The 19,870-nt window shown below is 50.0% G+C and overlaps 1 protein-coding gene across 1 annotated transcript; it reads right to left on the minus strand.

Annotated features, from left to right (window-relative positions):
• Positions 1–1,938: 1,938 nt before the first annotated feature.
• Positions 1,939–18,079, minus strand: STMN3 (stathmin 3). The gene is made up of 5 exons (XM_053958664.1): positions 17,756–18,079; positions 8,089–8,184; positions 7,568–7,743; positions 6,887–7,078; positions 1,939–6,402 (listed from the first exon to the last, which is right to left on the minus strand). Exons 1-5 carry the CDS (start codon positions 17,772–17,774, stop codon positions 6,343–6,345), a joined length of 543 nt encoding a protein of 180 aa, XP_053814639.1. The 5' UTR covers positions 17,775–18,079; the 3' UTR covers positions 1,939–6,342.
• Between the last annotated feature and the right edge of the window lie 1,791 nt (positions 18,080–19,870).

Genomic DNA, 19,870 nt, shown 5'->3' on the forward strand with positions numbered 1-19,870 from the left:
CGCCCGGAGAGTGGGATGATTTCACCTCCTGGCACCTAATCTGCTCCCTTTATCAGTGGGCAGACTCGCTCCAGCCATGGTGCCAGTGATGCTGCCGAAACAGGGTGAGCTGTTATGTTTCAAACCAAATCACTCTGCAAAATTTCTGGGTTTTGCCTGCCCAGGTGAGCCTTTGCATTCACCTTGGCAGAGTCTCTGATCCCTTCCCTTACTCAGGCACAGCTCAATCACTTTGTAGGGATCTCTTCAAGAGTTATGTAGATATTTTGCTTTCTTGACTTGGTTTTGATTTTTTCCATAAGGAACTCTTGACATGGCATGGAGTGACAGGGACACTGACAGGGGGCAGGGTGAGATTGGATATTGGGAAGACATTCTTCCCTGTGAGGTTGGGGAGGCCCTGGCACAGGGTGCCCAGAGAAGCTGTGGCTGCCCATCCCTGGAGATGCTCAAGGCCAGCCAGGAGAGGGCTTGGAGCAGCCTGGGATAGTGGAAGGTGTCCCTGCTCATTGCAGGGGGTTGGAACCACACCATTCCTTGAATCTATGATTTTATGGGTGCTAGAGTGTGGTTCAAGCCTTCAGGACTGTGTCTTCAGCACTCAGCCCCGCAGGGCTGCACGGTAGGCGGGGCTGGAAGGTGCTGGGATCCTCTCCACAATTCCTTCCACTCCTCCTGCTCCAGCAGATGCCATGCCTCTGTGGTTTTCTCCTTCAGATCACAAAGGGATGTGTCTTGAATTAACTAGTTAGGAGGTGACCATGCTTGGTCTCATCAATATATCTCAAATTATCTGGCACCAAGGACTGTGCCTGTTTTCCTAGGACCAAATGCAGGGGTTTACTTTGCTACATCCATGTTCTAGAAGAGCCTGGGTCAGTGGACTGTATCAAATCTCAGAGGAAAAAGGAGCAATGCTGCGTTTGCAGTCAGGTTGTTTTCTCCGGAATCAGGAAGGTCAAGCTGCAAAAATAGAATTCCTGTTTGTGCGGGCAGCAGCATCCTGAGGACACATGGGAAAAGCATCAGGCATGGGCTGCTTGCCACTGCCACCACCGTGATGGCCCCAGCACTGTCCTGGCACTGTCCTCCTGGCACCGCCCTGGGAATTAAAATTAAAATCCCCCCTGCCTTCCCCTCAGTTTGTCTCCTTGTTCACCGAGCTGAGCTGTGGAAAGTCTCCCACACTGGTTATTTTGATGGGATTGCAAGATGTGGGACAGCCCAGGGGGATGCTGCCATTTCAATATCCCCTCGAGGACAGGGAGGACAGTGGCCAGTGACATTGGGCACCACTTGTGGTGGCAAAAGCCCTCCCCACAAGACAAGTGGGGGAACCTTTCTCCAGCAGCAGGGAAAGCAGCCAGGCATCCTCCCCCACATGTCCTTGTGGATTATGAACTTCCCTATTTTCAGTTGCAGCTTTTGGACATTTTTGTGTACCTGGCTCCAGGGATGGGACTGGGAGCTTCGGCCATGCAGGGTCTCGTGGGTTGGGGCCCATCTCCCTGAGGACTACAGCCCTGCTCCCTCCCACTCTGTCCAGCTCAGGCTGGATCCTTTCCCAGGAAAAGCTCATGAAGGAAGCATTGGATTTTTTAATAAAGAAGCTCATGTGGTTTCTAGAACTGCAGTTGTATTTGTAACTGTTTTGTATGTTTTTCAATCTTCCTGTGTAAAGACCTTGCACACCCTCACTCCCAGCCACAGGGGGTGGCAGCAGGACCCTCATTAAAGCATTTATTATGTTGTCCCTTGGAGAATGGTGATAAACTGTCAATTTCTGCCTCTTTTATGCTGTGTGAAAAAGCAGTCAGAGGATTAGGGTCTATTTTGTTAAATCTTTAGGTCAATTTTCTGTTTAATGCTGTTTATTGGTATTCTCACAATACAAAGAGAAGCCTTGCAACTAAAACAACCCGGAGAGAGACGGACACATACGGTTTCATACCAACTTTATTTCTTTTTTTTTCCTTTATTTTTTTTTCATGATCACTTCTTTTGCACAACAACAACCTCAAGTTGACAATGAAATGCACGTGGCAGACCAAAGGGAACCGGACAAGGCTCTGTTAGGGATGGAAAGTCTTTCCACGACACTGCGCCAGCTCCCCACCCAGCACAAGGGGTGTGACCCTGGCTGTGGCAGGAGGAGCACATCCTGCCCGGAGGACAGCTGGGGTGCTGAGCCCTGGGGTGACAGCTCAGCTCTGTGCCCACACAGTCATCTTCCAACCCTCTCCTGCAGCCACGGGCCGGGGTGTTCCTCCCCGGGTGCACAGCTGCGTATCCCGACTCCATACTTTGGTACTTTCCATTTCAGAGCACTTTAGAGACGTGGAGGCATCGGCTCTCCCGTGGTCCCCGTGGGGAGGGAGCATCTATGTCCCCTTGTCAAAGGGTGTGGGAAACTGAGGAACGGGGGATGCCAGGGCAGGGATGCCCAGCTGCCCCCTGTGTCCCTGCACCTCGGGGACCACGGAGCACCCACACATAGGCATGGGCCAGTGCCCCTTTGCTGCTTAACTTAGACAACTGACGACAAAGGTGGAGTTTATTGGTCTTACTATGTCATCTCGTCCCTAGCATGGAGAGTAAGAAATCTCTAGCACCGTAAACAGCCATTCCCTGACTCATTTCAAGTGGTATCAGAGTGAATGTGCATATATTGTTTCCACGGATGCGTTTCTGTGCGTGTGTGCACAGCTGGGTGCACAGCCACTGCGAGGAGGGCAGGAATGCCAGAATGCCATGGGAGGGAAATAACAAACCCCGTGAGACAGGATTGCAGAGCCAGGGCCAGAGACTCACACTGGGCTAAGCTAAAGCAAGCAAGCTGAAGTTTACATTTGAAAGGGAGCAGCAATACCGACCTACCCCCCGAGGTAGGATGCATGCAACTCCTCAACTCCCACTGGCCCTGGAAGGTCAGCTCGAAGGGAACCCCACAACTGGGTTAGAGCAAGATTTTTTAATGACTCCAAAATAATAAGACAAGGAATAGGCTCAGTCCAGAAGCAGTCGAAGGGGCCAGCATCCTTGGAAGTGCCTATTTACAGGCAGAGCTGAGTTCTGCTGTGTGGAACAATGTGGGCACAGAGCTGTAGTTTGGACTACAGCTGGACTACAGGCTGGTTGTGCCTTTCCTACAGCTTCACCCATCGCCTGGCTGTTGGTGCCAGCTGGGAGCTCATTTAGCTTCAGCTCCTTGTTCTTGCCTGAATCAAAGGCTCTTCTCCAGGAGGGCTCTTGGAAGGCCTATGCATGCACATAATGATGTCACCCTCCTGACTTTTCTCCCTCACACTGCTGCCACACTTGAGGTCCAGGCAGGGATGCTGTGGGTGCCCTGAGGATGCTCCCCCTACAAGGCACATTCCCATGTCCATATGATGCTGCTAAAAGGGGCGGAAACTGTTGGTTCAGAACTCGATTCATAAACACCTTCAGGGATCAGTGGAGACCTAAAACCCCACAATCAGGAAGGTGACCCCGAGAAGTGGAGGGGTTGCATGCTGTGTCCACATCCACGGTACATGGGAATGCTCCAGGAATGACATAGGCTGGGGCAGTAAGGATGTTAATGAGGATACTTAATTGGTCTCATTTGAGGCATGAAGTATGCAGCTGCACATAGCCAATAGCATGAAGGGATATGGAAAGGCATGGAATAACCATGATCCTGGCCCATGCCATGTGCTGCAGGTCGGGCACAGCGCTGCATGAGCTCCTGGCCACGATGGGTTTGGAGCAGTGGGTGGACACTCCTCATCCAGCCAACACCGCGCAGCCAAAGCAGTCACACATTTCCCTGATAGTGCCCAGTGGCACTGGACAAGCTCCTGAACATCCCTACTCCATCCATCTGCACCAGGCAAACGTGGCTCCGGGACACGTAAAGCCTCTGGCCCCACAGGTGAGGCTGTTTCCTTGGCACGGCGTGTCTCAGCAGCACCTCCCTGACATTACCAATGCACAGCTCTCCCTGCACATCCCTGCTCCTCTGGTGCAGGAGCTTCTCCTGCAGTAACACATTTTCCAGCCATCTCCACCATCCCTCACTGCACCAACCTGATGGAGGGGAGAAAAATTAGTCTCCTAGTGCTCACACCTGCATGAGCACCATCTGCCAGGCATTCTGCACCTGCCATGGGAATTTTTGCCAGGAAAAGCTATTGCAGGAATGAGTCTCCACTTGAGACCCATCTGGGCTCCAGGGAGGGGGAAGAGAGGGCCACAGGACAGCACAAGGGACCGAGAGGGAAAATCCAGGCAGGAATTGAGCCTGGAGACTCAGGAGCTGTTTGGGAGGACGACTCTGACCGGCACAACCTGTTAGAGCTCTCTTCCAGCACATGCTAAACCTGACAGATCCTCCAGCTTCCACCGGGTTGCAGGGAACCACCTGGAACCTCCACACGGGGAGGTTTAAATCAACACTAAATTAGATGTACTGGAATTGAAGCATCACCTCTATTCTTCCTCTCAGCCCTTCCTTCTCCTCCCAGCATGAGGAACAGCCGTCCCCGCTCTCACTGCCCTGCCTGCAGGACTCGGCTGCCTCCAGCTCCCAATTCCATCATTTTCCAGCTGCTCTCTGGTCCAGCATCCCACTGGCACCCTGCCTTCACCTGGCCCAGCCTCTGACTCCTTCTGAGCCCCCAGGAGAGAGTGAAAATGGCCATTTCTCTTGTTTTCAACTCTTGCTCATGAGTACAACATTTCTGATAATAATAATCATAATAAGTACTAAAAACAGTATTTACAACAAGCTCCAGGTCAGAATTACACACCAAGCAAACACTCAGCACCACAGAGAGTAGGACAGGGTTAATATCTCGCAGATACCTTCTCAGATCCCACCAACGTGGGACACAGACATTTGACAGTTTCAACCATTTCTTACACACAAACATTTCATTTAAATTACTTTTTAAATTTTTTTTTAAACTTTTTAAAATTTCTCGTCACTATATGGATGAGGTGATGCTGGCGGCGATGCCGTGCTCTACACAAATGCTTACCTAAGACAGCTGCTACTATAAACTGATCATTAGCTACTGTTAAGAAATTCAACCCTCAGTTTCCTTCTTTGCCCTAAATCTAATTTTCTTTTTGTCACTGACAGCACAGGAGCTTTCTAACAGCCCTATTGTCCCCCCAGACCAGGAGGAGGGCTTTGGGAGTAAGGTAGCCCTTCCTTTTAGGAGCAGAGTCCCCTGACATCAAGCCATGGCCGTGGAGGGATCCCTCCCACATCCAGCTGGGAATTCAATGGAAATCAGAAGAGAGCCCCAGGATTTGGTCTCCAGCAGTCTGCCCTGTGATGGCCCCAAAGAGCCACATCCATCACTGCAAAGAGGGAAGGATTCTTCTGTTCACTAAAAGGCAATTTCACAACCATGCACCGTCTCTGTTGGATTCGCTTTCCTAGCAGAGTGGAATCCTATCTTGTGGGGGCACTGGGGAACCCACAGAGGACTGAGGGTCTCCCCCAGGACTCCCACGGAGCTGGAAATGCAATCACCACCCACAGCTCTTCCAGGCAGAGCAGCCAAGACCTCTCAGTCCCCACTCAGCTGGGGAGAGGGCAGCTCAGTGGCCAGCCAGGGCATCAGGCAGTGCCCACTGTGACAGGGACTTGCCGTGATGTGGCACCTGGCACCAAGCTTTGGGTGGAGCCCCTCAGCTGCTTCCACATGGGTTCTCAAAAATCACCCAAAGATGAGGACTGTGGTCACTGCCTACCTGGGCTGGCTCTGAAGGCAGCCAAAAGATGGGGGTTCTGCACACTGCAACTCCTGAGCCATCCATCCCTCTCCTTCCTCTCTCCTACCATGGGCAAACAGGGGACTGCTCCCTATTTTACTTCACACACAGAAAGTATCACTTATTCCCAGTTTTCTGAAACTGATATTTGGCTCAGAGCAAACACCAAGAGGAGGAAAAGCCCTGGATAAGAAATCCGTATCTCTGTGACACTGGTGGTTGAATTTATTAATATCTTCGTTTGGTTTTTTTTTTACATCAGTTTAAGAAATATTTTTTTTAAAAAAAGGACAAAACCCTCCAAAGAAGCTGTTTGATTGACTGATCGACTGATTGATTCTCTATTTGATGTGAACTAGTTGCTATTCTGCTTAGAGGTCCCTATGATCTGTGAATCCCCACAAGCACTGACGATTAGGGATGCAGAGAGAAGCGTGTAGCTGGGGGACGTACACCGGGGAGGGGGGATGGAGAACTGAATGCCGCATCTAGACAAACAAAATAAAATGTGTTGGTTGGTCGACTGGTTGGTTTGTTAACAGGAATCAGGTGCTAGATGTGTAGAAAAGCCCTTTATCCAGAGATCTCCTCCCGCTGTTCCTTGTTCCTGCGGACTTCGGCTGCGTGCAGTTCCTGCAAAGACGGGAGAAATGACACCGGGCTAACACGCCCTGCTTTTGTGATCAATATTTGCCTCCTGCACACAGGATTTGCATCAGACATAAAAAAAGAGACCAGTTTCTTATCCAAAACATCCCGAGGGCAGGGGCTTACAGCTGCAAGGAGTGAAGGATCCCAAGCTGTGGGAGCTTGGAGGTGATGGACCCTCCAGCAAACTGGTTCCTCTCTCCTGCAAAACCCTTCAGCCACACAGCCCATGGTGGGCCTGACACTGTGGCTTTGGACTTGCACTTATCAGGATTTCCAGGCTATGTCCTCTACTGACCTTGAAGGACATAACCCCCTCCTCACACTGCTCTGGAGCAGAGCTCCTCCTCAGCAGCCACCAGCAAGGGAACACCCTGTCCCTTGCACCCATTGCACTGGGACCAGATCCCATTTTTCCGTAAGGATCAGCACCCCCAGCCCCCAGCCCTGTCCCGGGGGTCACACTCGCCTTCTCGCGGAGCCGCTCCCTCAAGGCAGCAAGATGTGCCTCACGGATCTCCCGGCTCAGCTCCATCTTGTAGTTGAGCTTCTCCTCGGCCAGGCGGCTGAAGTTGTTGTTCTCCTCCAGCGCCTTGTGCAGCACCTCCCGCTCGTGTTCCCGCTTCTCTGCCAGCTGCTTCAGCACCTGCGCCTCCTGGGTCTGCCAGGGATGGGGGTGAGGCCACTGGACAGGCTCTTCCAGCCTTCATCTCCCCAGAGAGGCTTCCTGACTCCCTCTGCTCAAACCACTCTGCCACTCCCCTCCACCCCATAACACAATCTTCTTGCTTGGAAGATACTTTCGGTGCCTTTTTCCTGCTATCATAGAATTGTCTAGGTTGGAAAAGCCCTCTGAGATCATTGAGCCCAACAGGTCCCCCAGCACTGGCCAGCCCACCACTAACCCATGTCCCCAAGTGCCTCGGTGATCACATGATGATGATGATGATGATGATGATGGAGTTGAATTCCCTGCTTAAATCATACTGCAGAACCTCACTCCATGATTCCTATGTCTCACCTGACAATTTACAGTGGAATAACAAGTGTCAGAACATTTCCCAGCTGCTTTAGATTACTCCTGCTGAGTTTTAGGGTTTGGTGCAATTAGCAGCAGAAAAGTCACTGCTTCTACAGGACATCTCCTTACCTTCCTCCTCTCTTCTGCAGCCTCCAGCCTCCTCTGCAGCTCCTCCAGGGACAGGTCCTTCTTCTTGGGAGGGGAGGAAAGGATTGGGCTCTCAGGAGATAAATCTGAAGGGGACTTCAGGATCACTTCGAAGCTCTGGCCTGATGCCCTCTTATCCAGCTGCTTCACCTCCATATCTTTGTGAGGGAAAAAAACAGTGACTCTGGGAACCTGTGCCATTCAGGAGAGTGACCTGAGGTCATCAAGCTCCTCAAACAGGAATTAGGATCTTCCCATGTCCTGATCTGGGTGATTTTGTTTTATCTCCAGAATTTCTTGATTAGTGATCACCTTCATCCCCTCCATGCAAATGCAATTAATTTAAAGTCATGGCATAATTACAGAAAGGTCACATTGCTGATAATACCTTGTATGTCACCCTTGCATGAAGCAGAGAGACTCTGAGTCTGGCAATCTCCCACATTGCCTGTGGGAGAACAATCCAAACACTGCTGGAGCTCCTGTGGGAGCAGATTACCTACCTCCATACTGGTAGATGGTGTTGGGATGAGGCTGGGTGTGGAAACAGGAGCAGATGAGGGAGAGCAGAGACAGCTCCTTCATTTTCTCCTTGTAGGCTGAAAAATATGAAATAGCAGTGAGAGAGATTCTAATGGCAACACATCTCTTTTGCATGGAGAAATTAAGCAAGTATCCCATCTGCAGTTCTCAGACTCTATGGAGGCTTTTCCATGCTGACAGAAATCCCACTTGCAGCTACCAGACTCTGTGGAGATGTTTCCATGCTGCCTTAGCTTGCCAAAAGGTCCCCAAGGAGTGTCTGATCTAGAGCAGCCTAAATTAGCTGTCAGTGTGGCAAATGTTATGGGAACACACACAGCAGGGATTTAACACATCCAGGGGTATAAATTTCTGTGCAGAGTTTTCCCTCCAAAAGAGCTGGGATGCTGCAGCCTGTTTAGTTAAACACATTGGGACAGATGCCCCACCCTTTCTCTGGAAGTGGAATTTCCAGTCTCTGAGATAAATGATGCCCAGTGACACCTGGAAACATTGCTCAATCCCTGGCGAGTTGGGAATATTTCACAATTCAGCATTTCTGAGGTGAGGGTGAAGAGGCACGAGGAGATCAGCAATGTGGAGAACAAAGGGGCATTTGAGTGATAAAACTGTTCAGGGCCTCTGCTACCAGGGGAAGAGCTGGACCCCAACTTCACAAGGAACCTCCTGCCCTGCAGCAGCAGACAAGGGAGGATGTGAGTGGATTCTGCCACCACCTCGGCCCACACAGGCAGAGGTTGGCACAGTCTGTGACCACAATAACCATCCTGTAAAGGACAGGAAACACTCAATCCTTTCCAGCTCTGCTGCTGTGAGCCCTCCAGTTTGCTCATCGTTCCTGTGACTGGAGGATGCACCACAGCATCCTCAGTGATCACAAGTGCTGCCCCAACACAGATTGCCCCAGAAGCAGATTGCTGCAATCTTCACCTGTATTTTTGGAGTTCAGCACACTTAAGACAGTGAACCCTTTGCACACCGCTGACAAAGAACCTCAGAATAGAAGGGGTTGAAGCCAGTGAGGTGCTCTGTCAGGCTGTCATGTTCTTTATCACATCAGTGAAACCCTCACAGCATCACTCCTATGTGGCAGGTCTGCAGCTGGGGCTCAGCAGTGCTGCTGCTGCCTCATGGGTCCTGTGAGGCTCTGTCCTGGGCTGACCCCTTGGTGACACACAGGCTCCTGTGGGCACAGTGTCTTCATGGCTGCATGTCCTGACAAACCTGCCCTGAGCATCCTTGTGCTGCCCCTCCTCCTGCCCCAGCCACAGGCACAGGCATTCTGCTGTCCTGCCTTGGCTCTGCCTCTGGATTTCCCACGTATCTTGGTGCTTCTGGCCTTGGTTTGTCCCCTCTGTTCTGAGCTCATTTCATGCTCCAACCAGAGGCAGCTCTGCAGCTCAGCTTCCAAAGCCACCTTCAGAGCAAGACCCTCCCCTGGGCCAGGACAGGGAAATCCCCAGAACATTGTGATCTGAAGAGGCATTAGACACAGAACAATTCTGAAAAAAGTAACATTGTGTGTATCACGTGCCCTTAGGAACATCTTTCAGGTATTCTCCTCTGCCTTCCCACAGCTGAGTGGAAAAGCCTATGCCAGTTTCATGCTTTCACTGATTTTTCCTCCTAGGTACAGAACTTCATCATAATTAGCACCCTTCTTTTGCTGCACCACCATCCCTGAAGCTCAGATCTTGACTGAACATTTTTTAAACTTGCCCCCCATTCTGATTTGAACCTCCTGCCCAGTCCTGCAGTTAAATGTAAACCAAATAGGAATAGTTTACACCATCAGTGGCAGCCAGACATCTTTGATTTTGTTCTTAATGAAAAAAAACTCTGGAGAGCCTCTGAGAGGCCCAAAGTCATGGCATGGAGCAGGCAGCTAATGCATCTCCTAATGTGCTGCCAAGAGCCCTGAGGAGGATCCCTGGGAATAGATGAGAGACATTATCATTTATTATCATTTAGACATTCTCATTTAATACAAACAAACCAGTCAACAAGGTTGTTGCTCCACCTTTATGCCTGGTCCTGGGCGAAACCAAAGCATGAGGCAGATGTGCCACACCCCGACCCCTCATTTAATTCAATTTAATTGTGTGACAGCAGTTGTTACAGAGCTCAGTGCTTTGTATTCCATGACTTGGGCTTCAGCACTGGCACTGTGTGCAGATGATTCCATGCTGCATTCCCTGCCTTTCAGGAGGTTTGCCGTGGTGATTTCACAGCTGCCTCCATTCCATCGGGATCTCCCCTGTCCTGCTTTCCCTTCTGTAGAGCAAACTGACCGTCCCTCTCTGTCAATTAAAATGAAGAGGAGCAAGAGGACAAAAGGCCCCGGGCTGCGGCAGGGCTGTGCTGAGCGCTGGAAGCGCTCTGTGTCCTTCCCCCGCCCGGAGCCTGCAGTGCCCCCGGCGCCAGCCGTCAGATGCAATTAGCGGCACTCGGGGCCGGGAGCGGGGCTGGAGCGGCCGCGGCCCCGGGGATCGGCGGGGGATGGTCCCGAGCAGCCCCCACTGCCGGGAGGGAGCGGGAGAAGCAGCGGGAAGGGGCAGCGGACCGAGCCCCCCGGGAGCCCGGGAGCTGCCGGTGCTGCGCTCCCCGGCCGGAGCTGTCCCTTCAGGACCGCCACCGCCGGACCCCGGCCGGAGCTGTCCCTTCAGCACCTCCGGGCATGGAGAGGGGGATGGACTGACTCCTGAAGAAATTATAGAATCATAGGAGCACAGAATCGTCGCAGGTTTGTTGGGATTGGAAAAGCTCTCCAAGATCACCAGGTCCAAGTGTTCCCCCAGCACAGCCACGCCCACCGCTAAACCATGTCCCCAGGTGTCCGCCTACATGGCTTTTAAATCCATCCAGGGATGGTGACTCCACCTGGGCCCTGGGCAGCCTGTGCCAGGGCTTGACGGCCGTTTTGGTGAAAACATTTTCCTGATGTCCAATCTAAACCTCCCCTGGCTCAACCTGAGCCATGTCCTCTTGTCCTGTCACTTGTTAATTGGGACAGGAGGCCAAGCCCCAGCCCCACCTGGCTGTGCCCTCCCGGGAGGGAGTTGTGCAGAGTGAGAAGGTCCCCCCTGAGCCTCCTTTTCTCCAAGCTGAGCCCCCCCAGCTCCCTCAGATACTCCTGGTGCTCCGGACCCTTCCCCAGCTCTGTTCCCTTCTCCGAACACAGTCCAACCCCTCAATGCCATTCATGTCCTGAGGAGCCCCTGATCCATGGATCCCTGAAAGCCCCACACGTGTGCTCCAGAGCCAGCAGTTACACCTGTGGGACACAGGAGCATCGCAGTGACGGCCTTGCGCTCGTGACATCTTCTGTGACAAAGAATTGTTTTATCAGGCTAAAACAAGAAAAGGCATCCTGTGAGGAGAGGTACATCCTCTGATTCAGTAACTAAAAGAAAGATGCCTAACCTTTGGGTTGCTATTTAGGAACCTGTGAAGTGAAGATCAAACCTGACATATCCCAAAGCAAGACTTGGGCTCAATCACTTAAAACTCAGGGGTAAAAGATTGCCAACCTCAGCACTAGAATTTGCTTCAGAAGTATCTGCATTCCCATTTGCAATAGATTTAAGGTTTTGAGGACATATTTATACCAGTGGACAAAACCCTTGAGCCAGGAAAAGACATGTGGCTGGCCAGAATATGACATGGCCAAGGCGTTCCTGCCCAGAAAGGATGGGTCTAGTGCACAAATGAACATATTTTAAGAACAATTAGACAGGGAATGCTGAACTTTTTACTTGAGCATCTATTACTTGAGCATTTTTACTTCTGTTAACTTACTAAAAATAAATTCAGCTTGCACTGAGCAAATATTTCATTTCTGTATAAATTCATCTAACTCAGGTCCTCAGGGACCTGATACCAAAGCATTGCTTCAGTCTCAGAGGTGCAGCAAGAACTCTGCCTCGCTGGTGGGCAGAGGACTGGGACAGGCTGCTCACTCAGGTGTGGCTTACTGACATTTTATATCTCTTTTAAGGCAAACACTGCAATAGAAGGATCAGCAGAAAAATTCCTTCTCATTCGTTTGTCTCAGCAGCAAATTCATTCACTCTGGTATGGCTTTCATCACTGTGTCATGACATTTCACTGCTGTCATATCAGAATTGGGGCGAAACATTGCAAATAACTGAGTGGTGTAAACCAAGAAGTGGATAAACTGTAGAAGTTAGAGAAAATATATCAGTGTCTCATCCTCTAAAGTGGAGTGAGCTCATAATTTGTTGGCTTTAGAGGAATTTGAGCAGTGATTAAGCTACAATCTATAAAGGTGCAGTCAGTTCCTCAACCCTTCTGAACATTTATGCCCTGCAATCAGCACAGGCTGATTCTGGTTTGGTTGTATTCCACCCCACACCCCACGAGCCAATCGATCTTTATTAAATATTTTCATCAGGAGGTGTCCTGAGCCTTCACCAAGGCACCAGGAGGCTCAGGGTGCTCCCAGCTGTCTCTAGTGACTCCTTTCCTGTGCTCCCTCTAGTGCTGCAGGGAACATCCTGCATTTCCATATCCCCACTGCTGTGCACACCATCGATCCATGTAAAGTGTTTATCTCCAAGTCAACCCCCGGAGACATTATCCAGCTGCTCCCCAAGTGCTGGTGGTGCCAGAGATGGAGGAACAGCTGGGAATGGTGTGGTGCAGGAGGAATGGGATTCATTTTCCTGCTCATGAAATGGGATTCATTTTCATGCTCATTCATTTTTCCTGTGCCTGGATGGTGGGGCTTGAAACCTATTATTCATTCAAAAGTTTTGTTCTCTGTTTCCTAAATACACAAAGCTAAACTGCTGCCAGGTTTTGGGGTGGTATTTGATGGCATCCACCAAAACAGAGCGAGGCCATCTTGGCACAACACTGACATGGCATCAGTCACAGTGAACTAGAGGCAGAGCAAGGTTAATTTATGGGAAATTTAAATGGATGAGACTGGATGTGCTCTGTCTGATAGCAGGGTCAGAGGAAGGTTATTACAAGGAAATAATTTGGTTTGTGAAGATAACTTTGGAGAAGTAAGAATTGCTTCCATAATGAATACTATCTCATGCAAAAATAAGAGCAGGCCAATTATAAATGCAATCAAAGCTTAAACAGAAGGCACAGAAGACAGAGCGACAGAGAATTGGGACCTCCAGCACAGACTGCAATGCCACACAAACAACAAAAGCAACCAGAGTCCTCAACAAGCCTTGAGAGTACAGCAGGCTTCAGATATTCTCCCCTGCTATGAATCCTATCATAAAAATATTGGCCAGACCTTCAGTCTAATGCACTTCCACCTTCTTGCTCTCCAGCTTCCACAAACAAGTCAGTTCTTACGGAACCAGAAAACACTAGTGGGTTTTTTGTGTGTGTTTTTTGAGGGGTTTGGAGGGTTTTTTTGCCAGCTTGGTAGCTGTAGCCCTCACTGATGGTATAGGGACACCACGAGATCCAGGCCCAGAAGTTACCATGGGCTCATGTGGAATCATCCATGAGAACAGGCAGATGTGAGGTTTACTCTGCCTTCTGTCAGACATCTGCTAAACTATTGCCCAGGAATGGTTTCCAATCACCCACCTCCTTCCCCCCAGGTTTTATTGGCAGCTCATGAATGTCACAACAACCCAGGCTGTGCACAGCCAGTGCATCAGCAAATCACTCGAGCCGTAGCACTGGAACATGTGGGCTGCTCCCAGGAAAATAACCATGGAAATCTCTTGTATGGGCTCAGCAACAGAGAAGGGCCCAAGCTGTGGAGCAGAGCCCTGTATGAGGGGTTAATGTTGGAAGGAGAGAAGCATGGCCTGGGTTGCTTTATAAAGCAGGGGAAGGAACCAAATGGAAGCAGCTAACCCAGAGTGTTTGTGGATTTGAGGCAAACACTGGTTTGGATGGCCAGGTTTGGGTGAGACAAAGAGCTGTGAAAGAGCTGGGGAGCTGATGAGGCAGCAGTTCATGAGACAGTCAAAGACAGAGCCCAGTGCCTGATGTGTCAGGGACAGATGTGCTCTGTGGCCACAGACAGTCATTTGGTCTCTTTGGATCTTGGTTTCCTTCCCTTTACTGAGGATTATTGTATTTCCCCATTATATAGTGGTACTATTTGTATAGACAAATTCAGAGGGGATAAGATTCTCTAGTAGGGCAATAATCATGTAGAGGTACCTTGAAAGAATAAAAGGATTACTTGTAATATGCTGAGCACCTCTTTACCATTTGGGAGATGCTGAAGTACCACAGCTCATGCACATGGTCTTTGGTTGCTCTCTGGCTCTTTTGTATTTTCTAAATCAGTCCATTGGTTTAACTCCCCTCTGGAGGGGAGACTTTAATTTTTAAAACATAATTCACATCTGGAGGAGTAAAGCCCATGTCAGTAGAACAGCTGGTAGGGATTAGCCAGGCATGTTTTTCCAGTTAATTTAGGAGTAGAGAAGTTTGAGTGAGTTTCAGGTCCCTCCAAGGATTGCCATGAAGAATCATTGGCCCTGTTCACCCCTCTGCTGCCCACACTGCTGTTACAATGGGCTTATCTGCAGCCTTCTGGTTGCCACATCAGACCACTAAATCTCAGCTTTTACTCAAAAGAAGGAAAATGTGTTCATCTGATAAAACAGTGCCTTCACCAGATCTGAACCAACAAAGACAGATTCCAAGAAAGGGTTCCTTTGAGATATCAGAAGCATCTTCCCAGAGTCTACATGGTGCCATGAAACAAGATATTATTTATATTTTGGAAAGAACAAGTATTTGCTAATTATTTAGATCCCTTGTTTGGATGCACTGGTGAAAAAAAAAAAAAAGCCTACAATAATAGGCTCTTTTGGCATGTAAAACTGAATTCCCAATAAAAGAACCATAATTTTTTAAGGCTATTTCAACAGCCCAAAAAAAAAAGACAATAGTTATTTCTTGAGAGCACAGAAAGATGGAGAGCTTGATAGAAAGGACTCTGACTCTCCAGCGTGGGCAGCAGAAATGTCAGGACAGGGCAACACCATATGGTGTCCTTCAACGCCACCCAGAAAAGGGATTGGGGGTAGCCCAGAGCTACATGAAGTCCCTCAGCTCTCACATTTCAGTGCAGGACGGGAAAACCTTGGGATCTGCCAAGGCCCGTTTACCATGCCCAGTCATGAGGCCAGGAATGACAACCTGGTGTTTCCTCTTGGCTCCACCCTTCACAGACACGCCAGTGCCGGAGAAAGCCGGCGGGGATGTCACCTTCTGCACCATTTCATAATCTCCCGTCTCTTTATTCAGCCCAGCCGTGCGGGGAGCTCCGTAGCCCTGCGGAGCCCAGCCATGCCCCCGGCCCGCGGCGCACAGAAGCACAAAGCCTTGCGCGGATGCTGCGGGGAGGAGGTGCGAGGGCTCTGCCCCTGCAAGGGCTGCCCGGAGCGGGGCCGGCACCGCAGCTCAGCCGGCACTGAGCATGTGCCGCCCATCCCGCGGCTCCAGCACCGAAAACAGCCCCCGGGGCCAGGAGAAAACGCCTGAGGTGACAGGGAGAAAAGAGAGAGGGCAGCCAGGCTCGGGGGAGCAAGCCCTGTTTCTTTTCATCCCGAGGATTTGGTTGTTTGTTTAAACAAACCAAGCAAATCCTCCCGAGGGGGATAAGCCCCCGGGCACCAGCCGCAGACCGCAGCTGCCCTCCTCTCGGCACGGATCGGCTTTTGCTGAGAATAAAGAAGGAAATAATGAAGAAAGCAAACAAGACTCATTCCTTAATTGAAGCATTCAAAATTACTTTTCTCCTGCCTTTCCAGGCTACTCTCCACTGCTGCTGTACGAGCTGTAGGAGATGGGGAGCTGCTCCTGCAAAGGCAGCTGGGCGAGGCTCAGCCCCGACCCTCCCTTGGCACACAGCGCCCTATTCTCTTCCCTCCTGCCACAGCACTGCTTTCCGTGACTTCCTACTCCTTGAAATTGCTTCTCTACTTGATCTGAGTCACAAGGAAGCCCCATTTCACGCTTCTTCATGATCTTAAGTCTCCTTGACAGTAAAACTGCATCTCTGGGAGAACGAGTTGTGCTGTGGCCGTGCAGTGGGTTGGGAGGGTGAGAATGCACCAACTGGAAATCGCACGTTCTGCCTACGTGTGTTTCATCCACCACCTCGTCCATCTCAAGTTCGATGCAACCTTGGTTTAGAGGGCTGGTAAGTCTGAGCCTTCCCTCCCACCCCCACTGTGCAAACGAGGTCCAATCCTGCTCGGTAGGGAAGGCAGGAGATGGGTGGCACCTCCCAAGAGTGCACTGCTGCAGACGTTCATCGAGACAGGGATACTCGCAGGAATATATACAATAGCTGGAGGTTTTCTATCATAAACACATTTTTACAATGCTGTTTTATGTCTTTAACTGCATGTAAAGCCCACTCAGGATCAGCTGCGCCCTTATACTCCCCCCACATACACACCCCTCCATCTCTCCGTGCTTCTTCCCCCCGCATCTACTGGTCTTTTAAAGGGAGCAAGGAATAGAAAATGCATGGCAGGAAACCTCGGCAAAGGGCAGTGAAAGAAGCAAAAAGTGTTGCCTGGTCTCGTGTGGGCTGGTTCCCTGCCTGGGGGGCACAAAGCACTGCCTGCTCTTCCTTTTTGTCTGTCACTCCTGCTCAGCCCTCCAGGATCTCGCTTCCCCCTCCCAAGCCCCTCTTTGTAGGCTGCAGAATTCAGAGTCATTCCAAGAAAGAAAATCGGTTTTCTGAAAGAAAAAGATCCTCTAAACCCACCCACTGTTCATTGTACCATTTCAAGCTTCTCCTTCACCCACACTGCCAGTTTCAGCCACTTGAATCCCTCCTTCCCAGTCAAAGGGGGCAAGACGGGTCTTTAGGAAGCTGGACCGAAGCAGCACAGCATCCTGGGCTGCCATCCTGAAGCCAGACCCGAGCAGGCTCCCGGGCAGCCGCGTTGTGATTCCCGGCACTGCTGCAGGAGGGAGGAAGGGCTTCCCTTGCAGCATCTCATTTCACCCAACGCCATCAGAGGACCGCTCCCCTGTAGCATCTTCGAACCAAGAAATGTGAGCAGTGCAAGAAATCTGGGGCTGGGAAGCCCGGAGAATACGCAAAAACCCATCCCAGTTCTTCTAGTTGGCTTTGGGGGATTTTTTTAGGGCATTACTGACTCTTGCCTATGTCTTCCTCTCCATTACCCATTCAGGCAACACATGATCTTCACAAAACAAAATGTAATTTCTGATTTCCTTACATCCAGCTGCACCGTTTGCAATTTTTTCTTAGGGGGAAAAAAAAAGCTCTACGATGTTACAAAAATAATATTTAATTGGCACGTAGCAGCATCTTCTAATGGCACAATTAAATTGCAGCAATACTTTAAATTGGCAAGATTATTACACGTGTATTCATATTAAAATAAAAAGCCCACCTGCTATCTTGCATCAGAGGGGTGTGTGTATGGGGGAGGAAGGGGAACAATGCTGCCATACCAGCTGCCTCCTCAGCACAGAACTCCCCCGAAACCCACGGGGAAAAAAAAAAAAAAAAACAAACCAAAAACCAATCCAGACCTTCAGAATAATGATTAAAAATATAATAAAACTTGATGATTTTAGAAGTGCATTGATGTCAAGCCCCCGAGAAGCCGCCTGTCCTACCTGAGACGGTGCTGGCCATGCTGCGGCGGGAGCGGAGCGGTGCTGCAGGAGCAGGAGGGAGCGCAGGAGCTGCGGAGGTGCTGCAATGCTGCGGGGAGGGAGGACTGACTCAGCTGGAGGGGGCTGCAGCCATCCGCGGCGGGGAGAGGCTGGAGCGCCCAGAGAAAGGCGAGGGGTGGAAAGAAAAAGAAGGGTCACTAGTTCAGAATATTAATGAGCGTATCAGGCCTCCTTTCCTGGGAGGCTTTGACGGCAGATCCCTCCCAGGCAAGCCTGCCTGCCAGGAACACAGCCCCACGGCGGGGGGGCGAGACACACCCAGCCGGGCGCGGGCAAAAGAGGATTTTTTCCTCCTCTTCCTCCCTTTCTTGTCTGCTCGAGATGGGCTAAACTGGTTTTTTCCCTTGCTGAAAGCAGAATTAAGCAAAATAATTGATTTTTTTTTTTTTTAAACCAGCCATTCCAAGGCATCCTCACCTGCAGGGCCAGGTCAGGGGTCTGGCTTGACTGGGCTGAGGTGTGAAACCCAAACCCCAAACCTTGCAGCAGCTTTAGGCAAACAGCAAAGGGAGGAGGGATCCCAGCAGGTTTTTAGGCATGGGATTAGTTCTTTTTTTTGCACCAGCACTGAGGCACTAAAGGAGCTGCAGTTTGGGGAGGAAACTGCTGTAAAAGTAAAGGAGAAAGAGCAGAATGGAGCCTTTCAATTTCAGTGAGAATTCTCTGGGTTTCTTCTCCACCCTAGGCATCAGGACCTCTTTTCTTATAATTTTCTGTCTGTTCTCTATAATTTCTGTCATTTCCATTTGTGGCTATTGCCAGGGGCCAATGCTTCTGTGCTTTTAGAGCAACACACACACACTTGGGAGCAAGGAATCCTCCCAAACCCACACATCTCCTGGCACGCTGCAATGCAGACACTCCCAAACAATTCCAGCTGCTGCAGAGAACCACAGGTTGTTGGAATACCTGCCAGTGCTCTGGCTTGCTCCAGGGCAGAAGCCACAGACACTGCCTACTAAATTCAGTTAGAAAGACTAGAGATTTTTCTCCTTTCCTATTTTTCCCCAATCTCCCAGTGTCTTAACACTGTAATGGAAAAAAAAAATAGAGAAAATGTCTAACTCAGAATAAAATTAACACTATCAACTCATTTTCCATATGTGTTTGCAACAGGACTTTTTAAATGACCTTTAACTGCTCCTTGTTCTGTCCAAGCCTTGTTTTGTAGTTCCAACTCTCTCTACTTTCTCTTTGGATTGAATCTCCAGGACTTGACAGGTTATCTTGTGTGTGTTTCAAAAACACCTTTGCCATGATCAGAGGAAGGCAGCCATCCCAGGCACCTGACTGCTGGAGTGATTTCCCCCTTCTGTTCAGGATGAACTCTGGCTTTGATATTCCCAGCAGTCCCAAGAGGGTCTGGCTACCTCTTGCAACATTCTGGATCTTTTGGCATCAATCCAGCACACATTTTATTCATTTTATTGAGGAAAGGGTGTGGAATGATTTAAAGGTGCCATGGCCATGTGTCCCACTGGAATACACTGTGAGAGAAACGGGGAGCAAATGATTTGGAGGGTCAAGGTGGAAAGCTGTGTTGTTACTTCCCAACAGTAAATGGACTGAAAGGCTCTGGACTATCAGGATTAAAAGAAATCAAATAATTTGGGGGACAAATAAAAGACTCAGAAAGACAACAAATGGCGACTCAATCCTCCTCTATCTGAAAAGAGGTAAATAACCTTCATGCCAACCACAGGATTTTCACAGATGGCCCTCGTGGCTCTTTTGTCCCATTCCTGAAGATTCCTGTTCCTCTGGCAGCATCTGGATCTCATCTGGAAAGAGAGATCCTGCCTGGGCAGCCTCTGAACAAACATGGCCATTATTCACTTTGCACTTCTGCACAGCATCAGTGTTCCCCTCGCTGGGGTCTCTGGTGTGGTTCAGCCTCTCCCCACAGAGGTAAAGGATCATCTTTCACAAGGTTTTTATTTTGTACATTGGTTTCTTTTTCTTGAAAATGAAAAATAGTGTATCCAGGATCTTAAAACCCAGGAATGAGTGAGAAGTGGAGATGGGCTGGTTCCTCCTGGCTGGGCTGGCAGGGAC

The sequence above is a fragment of the Vidua chalybeata genome, chromosome 17 (assembly GCF_026979565.1).
Source record: "Vidua chalybeata isolate OUT-0048 chromosome 17, bVidCha1 merged haplotype, whole genome shotgun sequence".
In the NCBI taxonomy this organism is placed as follows: domain Eukaryota; kingdom Metazoa; phylum Chordata; class Aves; order Passeriformes; family Viduidae; genus Vidua; species Vidua chalybeata.